This window comes from Peromyscus eremicus, chromosome 23, assembly GCF_949786415.1.
Source record: "Peromyscus eremicus chromosome 23, PerEre_H2_v1, whole genome shotgun sequence".
NCBI lineage: Eukaryota > Metazoa > Chordata > Mammalia > Rodentia > Cricetidae > Peromyscus > Peromyscus eremicus.
This window is the reverse complement of record NC_081438.1, coordinates 19,398,909-19,414,629: the sequence shown is the minus strand read 5'-3', so window position 1 is coordinate 19,414,629 and position 15,721 is coordinate 19,398,909. Positions and strand designations below refer to the sequence as shown.

Sequence of the window (15,721 nt, the reverse complement as noted above, 5' to 3'; positions counted from 1 at the left end):
AGATGAGTCTATCCCACTGGGCCATGTCACAGAATATTATTCAGCCATGAAGAAAATTGTATCACAGATTGTCTCATGGGAAGAAACTAAATAGCCTAGAAACAGAAAATGAGAAGTGTAGTTGGAAGTGTTCCTGTGTCCCACCTGGCCCATGGTCAGGACAAATCTCTCACCTACAGTCCTGCAGCCTTTTGTAAAATAATCATTCAGAGGCTTGATATTATTTATAACTCCTTGGTCATTAGCTCAGGCTTATTACTGACTAGCTCTTACACTTAAATTAACCCATAATTCTTATCTATGTTTAGCCATGTGGCTTGGTACCTTTTCTCAGTTCTGCCTTGTCATCTTGCTTCCTCTGTGTCTGGCAGCAACTCCTGACTCAGCCCTTCCTCTTCCCAGAATTCTCCTCTTCGGCTTACTCTGCTTATACTTCCTGCCTGGCTACTGGCCAATCAGCGTTTTATTTATCAACCAATCAGAGCAACACATATTCACAGCATACAGAATGACATCCACAGCACAGAGTATTATTCAGCCATGAAGAAAAATGTATCACATATTGTCTCATGCGAAGAAACTAAATAGCCTAAAAACAGAAAATGGGAAGAAGTGGCAGGAAACGAATGTAGAGCAAACATGTATGACCAATATGTATGCCACGACAGCCAGGCTATCAACTTAGTTTTTTTTTTTTTTTTTTTTCGAGACAGGGTTTCTCTGTGTAGTTTTGGAGCCTGTCCTGGAATTCACTCTCTAGCCCAGGCTGGCCTCGAACTCACAGAGATCCACCTGCCTCTGCTTCCTGAGTGCCTGGGATTAAAGGTGTGCACTACCACTGCAGGCTACATAGTTTTTTTTTTAAAGGTTTATTTTATTTTTATTTATGTGTATGTGTGTGTGTATGTGCATGTGCATGTGCATGCACATGCTCTTGGAGGCCAGAAGAGGGCACCATTTTCCTCAGAGCTGGAGTTACAGGAACCCAAGCTCCAGTCCTCTGAAAAAGCAGAAAGTTCTCTTAACCACTGAGCCACCAGCTAGTTCCCCACTTGCTTAGTTTTATGCCTCAAATTGATTTTGTGTCACATATATTAGCATGTAATTGTTTTGCTTTGTCTTCTTTTCTTTTGTTTTGAGACTAGGGCTTACTCTGTAGTCCTGCCTGTCCTGGAATTCACTCTGTAGACCAGGCTGACCTTAAACTCCCAGAGATAAACCTGCCTCTGTCTCCCTCAAGTGCTGGGTTTGAAGGCATGTGCCACTATGCCAGGCAGTGATTTTTTAAAAATTATTTTTCGGGACTGGAGAGATGGCTCAGTGGTTAAGAGCACTGACTGCTCTTCCAGAGGTCCTGAGTTCAATTCCCAGCAACCACATGGTGGCTCACAACCACTTGTAATGAGATCTGGTGCCCTCTTCTGGCCTGCAAGGACACATGCAGACAGAACACTGTACACTTAATAAATAAAAATAAAATAATAAAGATAAAAATCTTTAAAAAAATTATTTTTCTTCCCTGCTGCCCCCCCTTTTTTTTCTTTAGGAAGCAAAGCTTCTATGTGTAGCCCAGGCTGGCCTGGAACTCGCTCTGTAGACCAGGCTGGCCTCCAACTCACAGAGATCCACCTGCTTCTGCCTCCCAAGCACTGAGATTAAAGATGTGCACCACTGTATCTGTCTAAAAAAAAATTGGTACACCCCTTTAATCCCAGCGCTTGGGAGGCAGAGGCAGATGGATCTAGCCTGGTCTACAGAGTGAGTTCCAGGACAGCCAGGGCTACACAGAGAAACCCTGTCTCAAAACAGGGTTTTTTTGTATGCTTGTTTTTCGAGGCAGGGTTTCTCTGTGTAGCCTTGGCTGTCCTGGAACTCACTCTAGAACAGGCTGGCTTTGAACAAAAAGAAAAACAAAAAATAATGAAAAATTTTTTTTTCTAAACGTGATCTCATGTAGTTAGGCTGGCTTTTAAATTACTAGGTAGTAGAGGCTGCTCCTACTGACTTCCTGAGTGTTGGGATCACAGTTGTATACCACCACACCTGCCTTAGGTTTTCTTTATATAGATACATGCTGAAGTAAAATGAAAATTTTCTTTTAACATAGCAAAGCCATTACTATTTTAGATTAATACCCCGGAGTTTCTTTCTTTTTCTTTTCTTTTTTCATTTTGGTTTCAAGACAGGGTTTCTCTGTGTAACTCTGCCTGTCCTCGAACTCACAGAGGTCCGCCTGCCTCTGCGTCTCCAGTGCTGGGTTTAAAGACATGTACCACCACCCACCAGCTTCCCTGGGGTTTCTAATGGTGCTTTACTGTCTTCCATTTCTTATTAAATTTAGAAATATACCCTCTTAGAGTGTGATCAGAAGTTGATTCAATTTATTTATAACAATGACATCAACATTTGAGTTCTTTTTACAAAAAAAAAAATTCACTTCATACACCTGCATTGAGTAGACAATGCGGGGATAACCAGTCCTGTTTTTTTATTTTTATTTTTATTTTGCATAATCAGTGTTGTCCTTTCAAAGGATGTTATTTCTGATTCTAATGAGAACGCTTTTATTTGTTTTCTCTCAGCACAAGGAAGACATCCGTTGCTTAACCACCCTTAGCCACTTTGGGTTTGAATGTTTCCCCACCCAGATGGTGAACAAATCCATCCGGAAAGGATTTTCTTTCAATATTCTCTGCGTGGGTAAGTGCCAAACACCGCATTTAAATTAGTTTGGTTTGTCTCCCACTCATTTAAACTGATACCAAAGAGCGTACTATTGATGTTAATTCAGGAATATTTCTTCATGGTTATATTGTTTTTCCTCTTCTTAGCTACATTGTTTAAACATTTAAGAACCTTTCAGCCTGGCCTGGGGACATATTTTGTTTGTTTTTGTTTTTGTTTTTTTTGTACGCTTGTTTTTCGAGACAGGGTTTCTCTGTGTAGCCTTGGCTGTCCTGGAACTCACTCTGTAGAACAGGCTGGCTTTGAACTCACAGAGATCTGGCTGCCTATCACGGCCAGGAGGACCAGCCTCCAGCAGCTCAGGGCTCAAAGGGAAGCCACTGAGTTGGCATGTACTAGACTTTTTTTTATCTGAGGGGTAAGGGAAAAGACCCTCACACATGATCTTGATGGTTTCCTTCAGATCTTTTCTTTATTTTTCTTTTGCATTCTCTGTTCTTTATTTTCCTGGTGATTTCCTTCTCTCATTCTTGATGTTTTCCTTCTAGCCCATTTTATCTCTCTCTAACTCTATCTCTATTCTTTCCCTTACAGCTTATATACCCCAGCAAAATCTTTCGAGCAGTATAAAAATTACAATGTGGTGACATTTTATTTTTCAAGTGAATGATTACAATGAATACAAGCAAAAAACAGCATGTTTTCCATATCCCTTACACAATTAAACATTTTACATATTACAAGTGAACAACAAATTATCCCAAGAACCTACATACATTCCTACCCAAGCAACTTGTTACAGATTAGCCATGTGGGCCAGCAAGGTATTTTTCTCAGTCAGGTTTTTTTTTTTTATTTTTTTTATTTATTTTTTTTACTGGCAGGCTGTGTTTTGCAGTTATAAAGAAAGGGCCAATTACTTTATTACTTATCTTGAAAGGTAATCTTATAAGGAATCTTAAAGGAATCACAAACCTAAACTTTTATATGTGAAAAACAATCAGTCAGCTGTACTTTAAATTTTTAGGGTGCATGTCCACTCGTCAATAGTTTTTTATATCAGGAGATTGAAGCAGGAATGGATATAAGTAATTAATCATCACCTTTGGTCATCAACCAATCCTAGCAAGAAAGCCACATCAGCTAATGATAATCGGGCTGCTTTGCTCTTGTTCCTTGACCTTAACAAGTTTCTCATTCAACTATGTGCCTTTAGATACCTTCTTGGGTTTTTCATCTCAAAGCTTTTTAACAAAAACCTCTTAGCCTGGCAGTGGTGTTGCATGCCTTTAATGCCAGCAGTTGGGAGGGAGAGGTAGGTGGATCTTTGTGAGTTTGAGGCCTGCCTGGTCTACAGAGCAAGTTCCAGGACAGCCAAAGCTACACTGAGAAACCCTGTCTTGAAAAACAAACAAACAAACAAACAAAAACAAAAAAAGAAAAAAACCAAACAAACCAAAAACATCTTAGTCTAACTTTATTTTCAAAGCTTTGTTTCAGCTGTTATGCACTCTGAAACTTGTGAACACATCTCCCAACATTAAGGTTAAAAGAATTTAAGCTAGCTGGGCTACTGGGACTCAATTGTTTTTCTTAATCATTAACTTAAGTTGCAGTCTATACGGCTCCTCAACAGAAGCTCATGTGTTCTAGCTGCGAGACAATTCCTTGTTTATATTTTTTTAATCATCAAAACTCTATTTAAACTAACATTATTATTATCAATTAGCATAGCTTAGGAAGAAATCATCTTCATAATAACCCACAGGTAAAAATCCCAGTAGGACAGGACGTTTCCATGAGATAAGCACACTACCTTACAGGCAGTGGGGGTCTCTCCACACCCATTCACACTATGCCGGATACCAGAGAAAGATGGCAGCAGCAAACATGTGAAGCCACAGCAGAAGCAAAAGACACTTTGATCTTGGGGGGCCTTGTTAATCTGATTTTCACCCATCAGGGATTCATCTCCTGGTGGGCTGACACCCTGATATCAACTGCCATCTGCTGCTCCTCTGACATGGCTTCTGGCACCTGCCTCTGCCTCCCAAGTGCTGGGATTAAAGCTGTGGGCCACCATCTCCCGGCAGTGACATATGGTTTTCATCCCAGCATTTGGGAGGCTGAACAGGTTGATCTCTGTGAGCTTGAGGGCAGCTTGATCTACATAGCAAATCTCAGGGCAGCTAAGGTGATGTAGTCAGATCTTGCCTCAAAAAATTTTTTTTCTTGTTTTTGATTTTTGAGATAGGGTTTCTCTGTGTAGATTTGGTGCCTGTCCTGGATCTTGCTCTGTAGACCAGGCTGGCCTTGAACTCACTGAGATCGCCTGCCTCTGCCTCCCGAGTGCTGGGATTAAAGGCGTGCGCCACCGCTGCCCAGCTGAGCTTATGTTTATTACAGGAGAAACTGGAATTGGAAAATCAACACTGATCAACACACTGTTCAACACTAATATGAAAGAGAGCAAGTCTTCCCATTTCTACTCCAAGGTCGGACTCAAAGTAAGGACATTTGAACTTCTGGAAACAAACATCCCACTGAAATTGACCGTGGTGAAAACAGTGGGGTACGGTGACCAAATCAGCAAAGAAGCCAGGTTAGTGTTTTCCTACTGCTTTTAAGTTAATATTGAAAGTTAGCATGAAAGGTACTCGGTTTCATTATGATGTATTTTCTTCTTTTTCAAAAGTAGTAGAGATAATTCTTTCTCCTTTCTTTTCTTTCCTTCCTTCCTTCTTTTCCTTCCTTCCTTCTCTTTCTTTCTTTCTTTCCTTCTTCCTTCCTTCCTTCTCTTTCTTTCTTTCCTTCCTTCCTTCCTTCCTTTCTTTCTTTCCTTCTTCCTTCCTTCCTTCCTTCCTTCTCTTTCTTTCTTTCTTTCTTTCTTTCTTTCTTCCTTTCTTCCTTCCTTCCTTCCTTTCTCTCTTTCTCTCTTTCTTTCTTTCTTTCTTTCTTTCTGAGACAAGGTCTTACTATATAGCCCCAACTGGCCTGAAACTCTCTCGGTAGAATCAGTGTGACCTTGAACCCACACTTAACTGCTTGTCTCTGCTTCCCAAGTTCTTGGATTAAAAGTATGTGCCATCAGACAGTGAGTTTTAATATCTTATTTAAAATCTTTCTCATTTCAACAAATTGCCTTCTTATTGCTAGACTAAATTATACTATCTTAAAATTTTTATTTTCATCATTTTAATTATGTGTGTATGTGTGTGTGTGTGTGTGTGTGTACATACCAGGTGCCTGCAGAAACTAGAGACATTGGATCCTCTTGTAGCTGCAGTTAGAAAGGGTTGTGAGCCATTAGACGGATGCCAGGAACCAAATTCAGGTCCTCTGGAAGAGCAGTATATGCTCTAAACCACTGAGCCCTTTCTTCAGCCCTAAATTATAATATTCTTCTATGGTTATTGATGTCTTTCCTTCTAGCTTTTAACTCTTTCCTCATTAAGTAATATTTTTATCAAATTGATGCTTTTATATATCTAGTGTAATTGTCTTATTTAAAATTTCTATTTTATGTAAATGGGTGTTTTGCCTGTATGTATGTCTACACACTAACAGGCATGCCTGGTGTCCATGGAGGCCAGAAGAGAGTGGTTAGATCCCCTGCAATTGGAGTAACAGAGAGTTGTGAGCTGCCATGTGGATGCTGGGAGTCAAACCTGGGTCCTCTGGAAGAGAGGCAAATGGTCTTAGCTGAGTCACCTTTCCAGCTTGTTCTACCTCAACTCTGCATTTAATGACATCATGTGATCAGCATGAAATTAGCCAAGATGGGACTATTCATACCACGGAAGCCAGCAAATTCTCTCTTTCTCTCTCTCTCTCTCTCTCCCCCTCCCCCTCTCTCTTTCTTTTTCTTTCTTTCTTTTTTTCCTCCCTTTCTTTATTTTTCTTTCCTTTTTCCTTCCCCCCTCCCTTTTTTTTTTTTTTTTTTTTTTTTTTTTTTTTTTTGAGACAGAGTTTGTCTGTGTAGCTCTGGCTGTCCTAGAACTCACTGTGTCGACTAGGCTGGCCTTGAACTTAGAGATCCACCTGCCTCTGCCTCCTAAGTGCTAGGATTTTAAATGAATGTGCCACTGTGCCCACCTTGAAGCCAGCAAATCCTAAAAACCAGTATTTTTTTCTTTACAGAGAAGACCATTTTAAATACTCACCATTATTTTGCTGTTTCGGGACAAGATTTTGAACAAAGAATATGTCAGAAAAAGGATGAAACAAAAGCACATGGCTTGTTGCTTTAAGTAGTTGTTCTTAGAAAATGAATATCATTTTAATAATCAGCTTAATTCTCCTAAACGCTACACCCTTTGTTCTGTGGTAAAAAATAAGTCTCTCAATTCGCCTTGCATTTGCTGCAATTGAGTGTAATAAATCACCCTAAACTGATGCTTAAGACAGTAGAAACATTTTTTCACAGTTCTACAGTCCAGAAATCCGGAATCAAGGTGTCAGAGCTTGTGAGAAACTGAAGCAGGAGGATTTGCCGTGAGCTTCAGACCAGCCTGGACTGCTCTCCTAGTTCCTATTGCTGTGATAACAAAAAAACACGACCAAAAGCATCTTGGGCAGGAATGGGTTTATTTGGCCTCCGCATACCAGGACATAGTGTGACGTTTACTGGCTTGCTCTTCGTGGCTTGCTCAGCCTGCTGTCTTAGACACTCAAGGCATCATCCTGAGCGAGCTCTGCCCTTCCACATCGGTCATTAAGCAAGAAAATGCCCTGTGGACTTGCGCACAGGCGGTGTGATGGAGGCTTTTTTCTCAGCTGAGGTTCTTCTTCCTAGATATGTATAGCTTGTGTTGTTAGGATCTGAGAGAAGTCCCCAAGAAAGACCAACAGTCATGTGCGCAATTTAGCAAGAGCGTTTATTGTTTCCAACAGATTGGGTAGCAAATAGAAAGCCCAAAGGGAGGTTGCAAGCTCCTTTTAAGCGGAGTTAGGGGGATTTCAGGAAGGAGGGATTAATCTGGTGCTGATTGGTGGAGGAAAGATTAGTCTGGGGGCTGATTGGTGGGAGCTCTAGTGGTGAGGGACCTTCCATCTGTAGGGTAGGAGAAGCTATCTTCACCTCGCAGAAGGCTGGGGGGGCTCCTGCTGAGCCAGCAGAAGGCTGTGGGGCGCCTGCTGATTGGTTTCCCCTGAGTTGTGGTCTTTCCGAGAACTGCTTGCTCAGCTCCAGCCAGTTCAGTAAACTGAAACTGAGGCCTGGTCCCTAGCAGGGCTATTAGAAACCTATCATGGCTCTGGTCTGGCTCCTGGACCCTCTCAGTGTCAACTGGACAAAAGCCCAACCAGGACAGCTACAGAGCAAGCGAAAAGGTGCCTTCTAGAGTCCACCCAGACTAGGGCTTTAGGAAAGCAGACCTTCTTTGTTTATTATAGCTTCCGGTGTCAACTGTCACTCATGGCTAAGTCCCTCCCATCTGTACCTCAACACAGCAATCTCTTCGGTCTTTATGATATCTTGAAGGACACTTATCACTGGACTAAAGATGTGTATAGAGGGTCCCAATGACCTTTTTTTTTTTTTCAAGTTTCTATTTTTTCTCTCGCTTGAGACTAGATTTTGCTACGTATCCTAGGGTAGCTTTGAATTCACTAAATAGTCCAGGCTGACTATTCAGAGCAATCCTCCTGCCCCAGACTTCTGGTGTTGGGATTACAGGAATGTGCCACTATGACCTGCTTCAAAATTTCAAAATTACATCTATAACCTTATTTCCCCTAAAATAAAGCCATATTCTTTAGGGATTAGGAGTTGGATATCATGCATTCTACCACTGAGCCACACCCCTAACTTGGAATATTTTATGGGTAATAAAATGCATCTTTTTTTTTATTTTTTTAAAGACAGGGTTTCTCTGTGTAGTTTTGGTGGCTGTCCTGGAACTCTCTGTAGACCAGGCTGGCCTCAATCAAACTCACAGAGAGCCTCCTGCCTCTGCCTCCCAAATGCTGGGACTAAAGGTGTGCGCCACCCCAGCCACCACCACCCAGCGAAATGCATCAGTTTTATCAAGTGACACACTATTCATTGAACACAATGTTGATTAAATAGTGAGACACCAGATTCAGATTTTATTAATCTGTTGCGCTAAATGTTTAAATGTTGATTTTTTTTTTTCAGCTACCAGCCAGTTGTTGACTACATAGATGCTCAGTTTGAGCTGTATCTCCAGGAGGAGCTGAAGATCAAACGATCCTTGAGTGACTATCAGGATTCTCGCATCCATGTGTGTTTCTACTTCATCTCACCCACCGGACACTCCCTCAAGTCCCTGGACCTGCTGACGATGAAGAACATCGACAGAAGGGTGTGTTTGATAACCCCACCAGATTTTCAAGGTTCCACGGATGTTTTGAGATGACAACAACGTATCTTGAAGCATTCATGGGCAACTTCCTGCTATTTGAGAATATGTGCATATTATTTAAATATTTTTTTCTGTTGCTCTTGAAAGCATTTGAATGAATTTTCTGGGGCATTCCTAACAAAATGCCAGAGAGTAGATGGTTTAAACAATTTTTTTAAAAATCATTTTTCATGTAGTCCTGGAAGCTAGAAAATCAAAATGCTAGCATTTATCTTCTTGGCTTGCAGACGGCTGCCTCCTTACATCTCACATGGCCTATCTGCTGGTGTCTGTATGGACAACATTCTGGTTTTTGTTTTTTGAGACAGGGTCTTATGTAGCCCAGGCTGGCCTTGAACTTGTAGCTGAGGTTGGCCTTAACCTCCTGATTTTCCTGCTTCAGTTTTTACAGAGTTGGGGTTAAAGGTATGCCTTTAAACTAGGCCACATTTCTCTTTCTTTTAAGGCTGATAATCAAACTGGATTAGACCCCACTATAACAGTCTAACTTTAATTTAAACTTTCCATCTTCAAGTACTGATACTGATATAGAGGGTTAAGACACCAATATATAAAATTTAGGGGAGGGAAATTTTAACATTTGATGGAATTCATTTTTAGCTATCATTCCAGGTAAATTTAATTAAAGCAATGACTGATTAGAGCTTAGTTTGCTGATATCTCAGGATTTACAGGGATGAGACAGGAGGACAGCTGTGAGTTTGAGGCCAGCCTGGGCTACATAGTCTTTAGGCAGCCTGCATTGCAGAGTGAGACTATGTCTTTAAAAAAAATCAGCAACAATAACCAAAAATAACTGAAAAATCAACAACTCCCCCAAAATTTCCCATCCCTAAAATAAAACTTGAAAAAAAAAATTTCTGGTTTTTTTTTTTTTTTTTTGAGACAGGGTTTCTCTGTGTAGCCCTGGCTGTCCTGGAACTCACTCTGTAGACCAGGCTGGCCTCAAACTCACAGAGATCTGCCTGTCTCTGTCTCCCTAGTGCTGGGATTAAAGGTGTGTACCACCACTGCCTTGCTAAAACTTGAATTTTTTTTCTGTTATTAAATCCTAATCAGGTGAGTTGGGCATGGTGGCACACTCCTGTGGTCCCAGCAGAGGCAGGTGGATCTCTATGAGTTTGAATCAGACTGGTTTACAGAGTGAGTTCCAGGATAGCCAAGGCTACAGCTGTACAGAGAAACACTGTCTTGAAAAACAAAACAAAACAAAACAATTCTAATCAGATCACAGCCATCTGTATATATTTAAAAAATTAAACTTTCTATATGGTACTATAAAATAATTCTATGAACCTTTTACTGATATTATTGATACAATGAAACATTTCTGGTTCTGGCTTCAAATTGTCTCCAAGAAGACTCAGAATATAGGACATGCAGAGAGCTGTGGCTACTATATAAAAAGACCCCAAAGCAAAACACCGAGATACTAAGAGACTTGCTTTGTTCACAGAGGGGCTTGCTATGTAGCTCAAATTGCCCTAGAATTCATGATCCTCCTACCTCAGCTTCCTGGGTGTCAGGATTACAAGTGCTACCAAGCTGGACAGACTTCTTCTTCTTCTTCTTCTTCTTCTTCTTCTTCTTCTTCTTCTTCTTCTTCTTCTTCTTCTTCTTCTCCTCCTCCTCCTCCTCCTCCTCCTCCTCCTCCTCCTCCTTCTCCTCCTCCTCCTCCTCCTCCTTCTTTCTTCTCCTCCTCCTCCTCCTCCTTCTTCTTTCTTCTCCTCCTCCTCCTCCTCCTTCTCCTTCTCCTCCTCCTCATTCTCTTCCTCCTCCTCCTTCTTCTTTTTGGTTTTTCTAGACAGTGTTTCTCTGTGTAGCTTTTGGAGCCTGTCCTGGAACTCACTTTGTAGACCAGGCTGGCCTCAAACTCACAGAGATCCACCTGCTTCGGCCTCCGGAGTGCTGGGTCTAAAGGCATGTGCCACCACTGCCCAGCGACAGACTTCTTCTCCCTATGGTTTTAGAAAAATCTTCAAGTTTTTGTGAGTCTCTAGTATAAGGACAAGGTAAGCTTGCTCTAGACTTGAGAACTGATGGTACAGTTCTTGTGAGGGAGAGGGCATTCTGTGGTTGGGGCATGGAGGGACTCTAGGTTCACGCCCACAACACATGTCTACAGTCACAATGATGTGTGCGACTTTCCCTCTTATCTAGAATGTACCACAAGAATGGACAGGTCCTTGAAGGCATACATGACCCTGTGCCTCAGCACCAATGTACTCAGCCTGTTCTCCAGTTTGCTCAGAGGGACCATTGCTTTTTGGAAGCATTTGCTGAAGTCATTGTATTCATGAGGATGCTGGGTGTTAACTCAAGTTTTCTCAGTCTCTTTAACACTTTGAATTTAAAGCTTTCATCTGCTTCTTGGAGACCGTTCAGTTTTTAATTTTAAAAATACCATTTATAGTCTAGTTGCATAAAGACACGTTCTAAACTGGTGTAGTTCCTCAGATTCTCCCCAAGACCATAGCTCCTGCCAGAATACTTTCGTTTCTAACCTTATACATTTCTCCACTGCTTTAACTTATCATGAGCATGTGTTGTCATAGAGGGTCAACTAAATAGGGGTATATATGTGTATATATATATATGTATATATGTATATATATGTGTGTGTGTATATCTCTATATATCACAAGTTTAGATTAAATTTTGTTCATTTGATTAAATTTTCTAGTCATTTACTAGATTCCCTTCTCCCCCAGCTTAGCATAAGTGTTTGCAAAAACATGAGATTTGCCCAAGGATTTGAAAAAAATGTGATTTGACAATTCTAAATTAAAAGCAACTGACTTCAAGCTGATATTTATTCATCCATACCTTATTATAGGCTTAAACAGCTATGAATTGGGTAGGACAAGGGTGAATGAAGGAGGAACATTGGTTAATATGCATTTATGGAGAGTCGATTCCAGGAATGATGGCTGGGAGAAAAACTCTCTCTCCCAACGTTTTCAGCCAGTTTGATAAGTAATCGGTCTACTGAATCCTACTGCTTAAATTATGCTGATTACAGAGGCACTGGGGGCATGGGATTTTTAGAAAAGGAACAAGGTCAAGGCTTCTAAGCCTGAGTTCTGATAAAAGGTGAGGGCTGAAGATGTAACCCAGGGGTACAACATTTATCTGTAACATTCAAGGCTTGAGGTTTTAATCCTCAGCACTCCCCCAAACAAGGAGTTCTCTGTGGCTGAGCACAATGGGGCACACCTGTGGGTAACTTCAGCCCTCTTCCTGGAATGCCAGCAAAGACCCTGTCACGAACAACACCAGCAACAACAAACCAGGGGCACATTTTTTTTTCCCCCAGGTGTAAGGTTTAGACCGAAAAATAGTAAGATTTGACCCACCTTCCTTCCTACTAGGTGAATATCATACCACTGATTGCCAAAGCCGACTCGCTTTCCAAAAGCGACCTCCAGAGGTTCAAGAGTAACATAATGAGGGAGCTGACCAGCCACGGCATCCAGATATACCAGTTCCCAATAGATGATGAAACCCCGGCACAAGTAAGCACCTCAGTAAATGTAAGCTTGGTCTGTTGAGCCTCAGCTCCCTTTACATGGGAGACTGAAGGACAGTTGGTGATATGATCGGTACTTTATTGTCACTTGTACCAGACAAGAGACAATAAGCAATACATTTTTCCTCAAAATACGTTCTGGGGGAAATGTTTCCTCCCTTCCTTCCTCCCTCCATCCCGAGTCCCCTCCTTCCATCCTTCCTTGGCAGGGTTTCATGTCATCCAGGCTGGCCTTGAATTTACTACATAGATGAGGCTCACCAAACCTAATCCCATCTCCTGAGTGCTGGGATTACAGGTAGATGCCAGCAGGCTTGGTTTATACAGTGCTGGGATTCAAACCCAGGACTTTGTGCGAGAAGGCAAGCAGTCTCTCAACAGAACTATTTCCCCAACTATTTAATTTCTTGATTTTGAAACGTGTTTACTGTTGTGGGACTGAGGCGCCAGAATAATCTGAGCCGACGCAAGAGGTTACACAAAGCAAGATTTTATTGGATCGGGCAGCATGGCAGAAACTGACCGGTCAGGGACAATAGTACACCTGTGCCAAGTTATGGTTACCTTTTTCACCCATCGGGACTCAAAGATTAGAGACTTGCCTAGGAACATTGTTCTGTAGTACACTTATTCTTATTGGTTGGTTCATTCAAGTAGGGCAGGGTAGGTTGCTCACCATTCATGTCTTACCTTGCCAACCAGGATGTTGGTTACCAAGGGAGGTCTGGGGAACTTAAACTCTACTTAACCCCTAGTCAAGATGGAAGTTTTATTCAAAATGTCTTCAGTTTGGTTCCTTCTTACGTACTAGGATACAAATTCTTTTCTTTTCCTTTTTTTTTTTTTTTGTTTTTTGTTTTGGTTTTTCGAGACAGGGTTTCTCTATGTAGTTTTGGTGCCTGTCCTGGATCTCGCTCTGTAGACCAGGCTGGCCTCGAACTCACAGAGTTCTACCTGGCTCTGCCTCCCGAGTGCTGGGATTAAAGGTGTGCACCACCACCATCACCACCACCACCACCACCACCACCCGACACAAATTCTTTTCTTTAAATAGCTTTATGAAGATTTAATTTTTTAAAAATTAAGCTGGGCGAGGTGGCACACAATTTTAATCTCAGCATTTGGGAGGCAGAGACAGGTGGATCTCTGAGTTCGAGGCCAGCCTGGGCTACAGAGTGAGTTCCAGGACAGGCACCAAAGCTATACAGAGAAACAAAAAATCAGAGAGAGAGAGAGAGAGAGAGAGAGAGAGAGAGAGAGAGAGAGAGAGGTGTAGGCTACCTCTGGTGAGAAGGGGGGGCTTCCTCTTAAGGGGGCTTTAATGTAAGAGGACATCAGGACGCTGGGCGGGTCTCCAAGGGGTGGGTCAGAATACTAATGGTTAGTAGGGATTATACTGGTTTAGTGAAGTGGTGGCTGTAGGGTCTCCTCCAAGATCCATGACATCACTGGCCCTGGCTAGCTGGCTGGGTTTCTGTTACCAGGCACGAGCTCCCTCTTGTTAATCAGATCTTACGTCCAATCAGAGAACTGTTGGTAACTGCCAAGGTGTGTGTGCCACTGCTGCACTTTGGGTTCTTTTTTCCATGCTGGTTATTATTGTGATTCCTTAGGCATCATAGCTGGCCAGACTGGTGGTTGCCTCCCTCCTTTGGAAGCTTGCAGGGCATCTTCTGGAACCGTAAAAGCTAGTCTTCAGGAAGAGGCTTTTAGGTCAGTTCCAACTCAGGGAACTCGGGCCCGATGTCGGAAGTACATGGCGTCTTCAGCAACAAGGACTTTTGTTCCACCTCTTAGGGACATCCAAAGCCAACAACAATTGCTTGTAATGTTATGGGAGTTGCTTGGAAAACCCTGACCAACAACACAAAAGAGGGCTTCTTATGCCTGGTGTTGAGTTTTTTGTTAGATGGTCTTTGTATCTTGGAGGGAGCATTGCCATCCCAGATGGGAAAATACCATTTAAGTTAGATGTATAAATTTATGCACCAATTTATGTAATATTATAGGTATTTTTTATTATGTGGCTTCCTTTTCTGGGTATTTCATGTGAATGAATCACAGGTCCTCTTTTGTATCTGTTGTCTTCAGTTAGGATGATGTTTTCAAGATTTACAGCATTGTACAAGTATCTGTTCTCTCTCTCTCTCTCTCTCTCTCTCTCTCTCTCTCTCTCTCTCTCCCCCTCTGTGTGTGTGTGTGTGTGTGTGTGTGCACGTGCGCGTGCACCTAGATACCATCGTGTGAATATACTACGCTTGGGCTTATTCCACATTTTTGCTATTATGAACAATGTTATTATAAACATTTATGTACAAGTGTTTGTGATGTTAGATACTCTAATTTCTCCTGGGTATGTATATCTAGAAGTAGAATTCTTAGATCATATGACAACTATATCTAATCATTTGAAGATCTGTTGTATTGATTCCCAAGGCACCTGCCCCAAGAGTTTTGATTTAATTTCTTTGTCTTAATTCATGCTATATAAATGTTAAAAAAAATCTGACTACATTACTTAGTATGAGTGGATCCGACTGTGTTTTTGATTGGCATTTTGGGTAATAACAGATATGGAATGTTTTTCCATAACTTTATGTATATTTTTATGTCTTCCTGGGGAGAAACATATATTCAGAATCTTTGTTCATTTTTGATTGACATTTTGCCTTTTTTCTTGTAAGTTACAAAGGTTCCTTGGATTCTCTTTTTCCAATTCACTCTGTTTTCTGTTATGCTGCAGAGTAGCCTAAATTATTCCACCCATCTGTCTTTACATATTCATTATCCAGTCTCTCTGTATAGCCCCTGACTCACCCACTTCCCAGACTCCAGTCATCACTACGATACATTTAAGCTGATTTCTTTTTCAGTAGTGTGGATTGAACCCTGAGCTTCACACGTGCAAGTTAGCAACTGACAGGTCAGCGTCATCCCAGCCTGCGGCTGAATTTTCTTTCCTTTTCCTTTTAAAGACAGGGTTTCTCCGTGTAGCCCAGGCTGTCTTAGAACCAGCTTTGTAGAAGAGGCTGGCCTGGAACTCAGAGATCCACCTGCCCCCTCTGCCTCCCAAGTGCTGGGATTAAAGGCTGCATCACTGCCACCTGGCTCGTACCTGGTT

General features: G+C 41.7%; 1 protein-coding gene across 3 annotated transcripts in view; it reads left to right on the top strand.

Moving 5' to 3' along the window:
• The window catches only part of Septin14 (septin 14), a 31,208-nt gene that overhangs the window by 2,164 nt on the left and 13,323 nt on the right, over positions 1–15,721 (top strand). For all 3 annotated transcript variants that reach the window (XR_009375822.1, XM_059248918.1, XM_059248917.1), the window contains exons 2-5: positions 2,583–2,700; positions 5,092–5,287; positions 8,825–9,011; positions 12,443–12,586. Coding sequence is in view for 2 of the 3 variants with exons in the window: in XM_059248918.1 (XP_059104901.1) it covers positions 2,583–2,700; positions 5,092–5,287; positions 8,825–9,011; positions 12,443–12,586 (645 nt within the window). In the remaining variant the exon portion in view is untranslated. The remainder of the gene's footprint in view (positions 1–2,582; positions 2,701–5,091; positions 5,288–8,824; positions 9,012–12,442; positions 12,587–15,721) is intronic.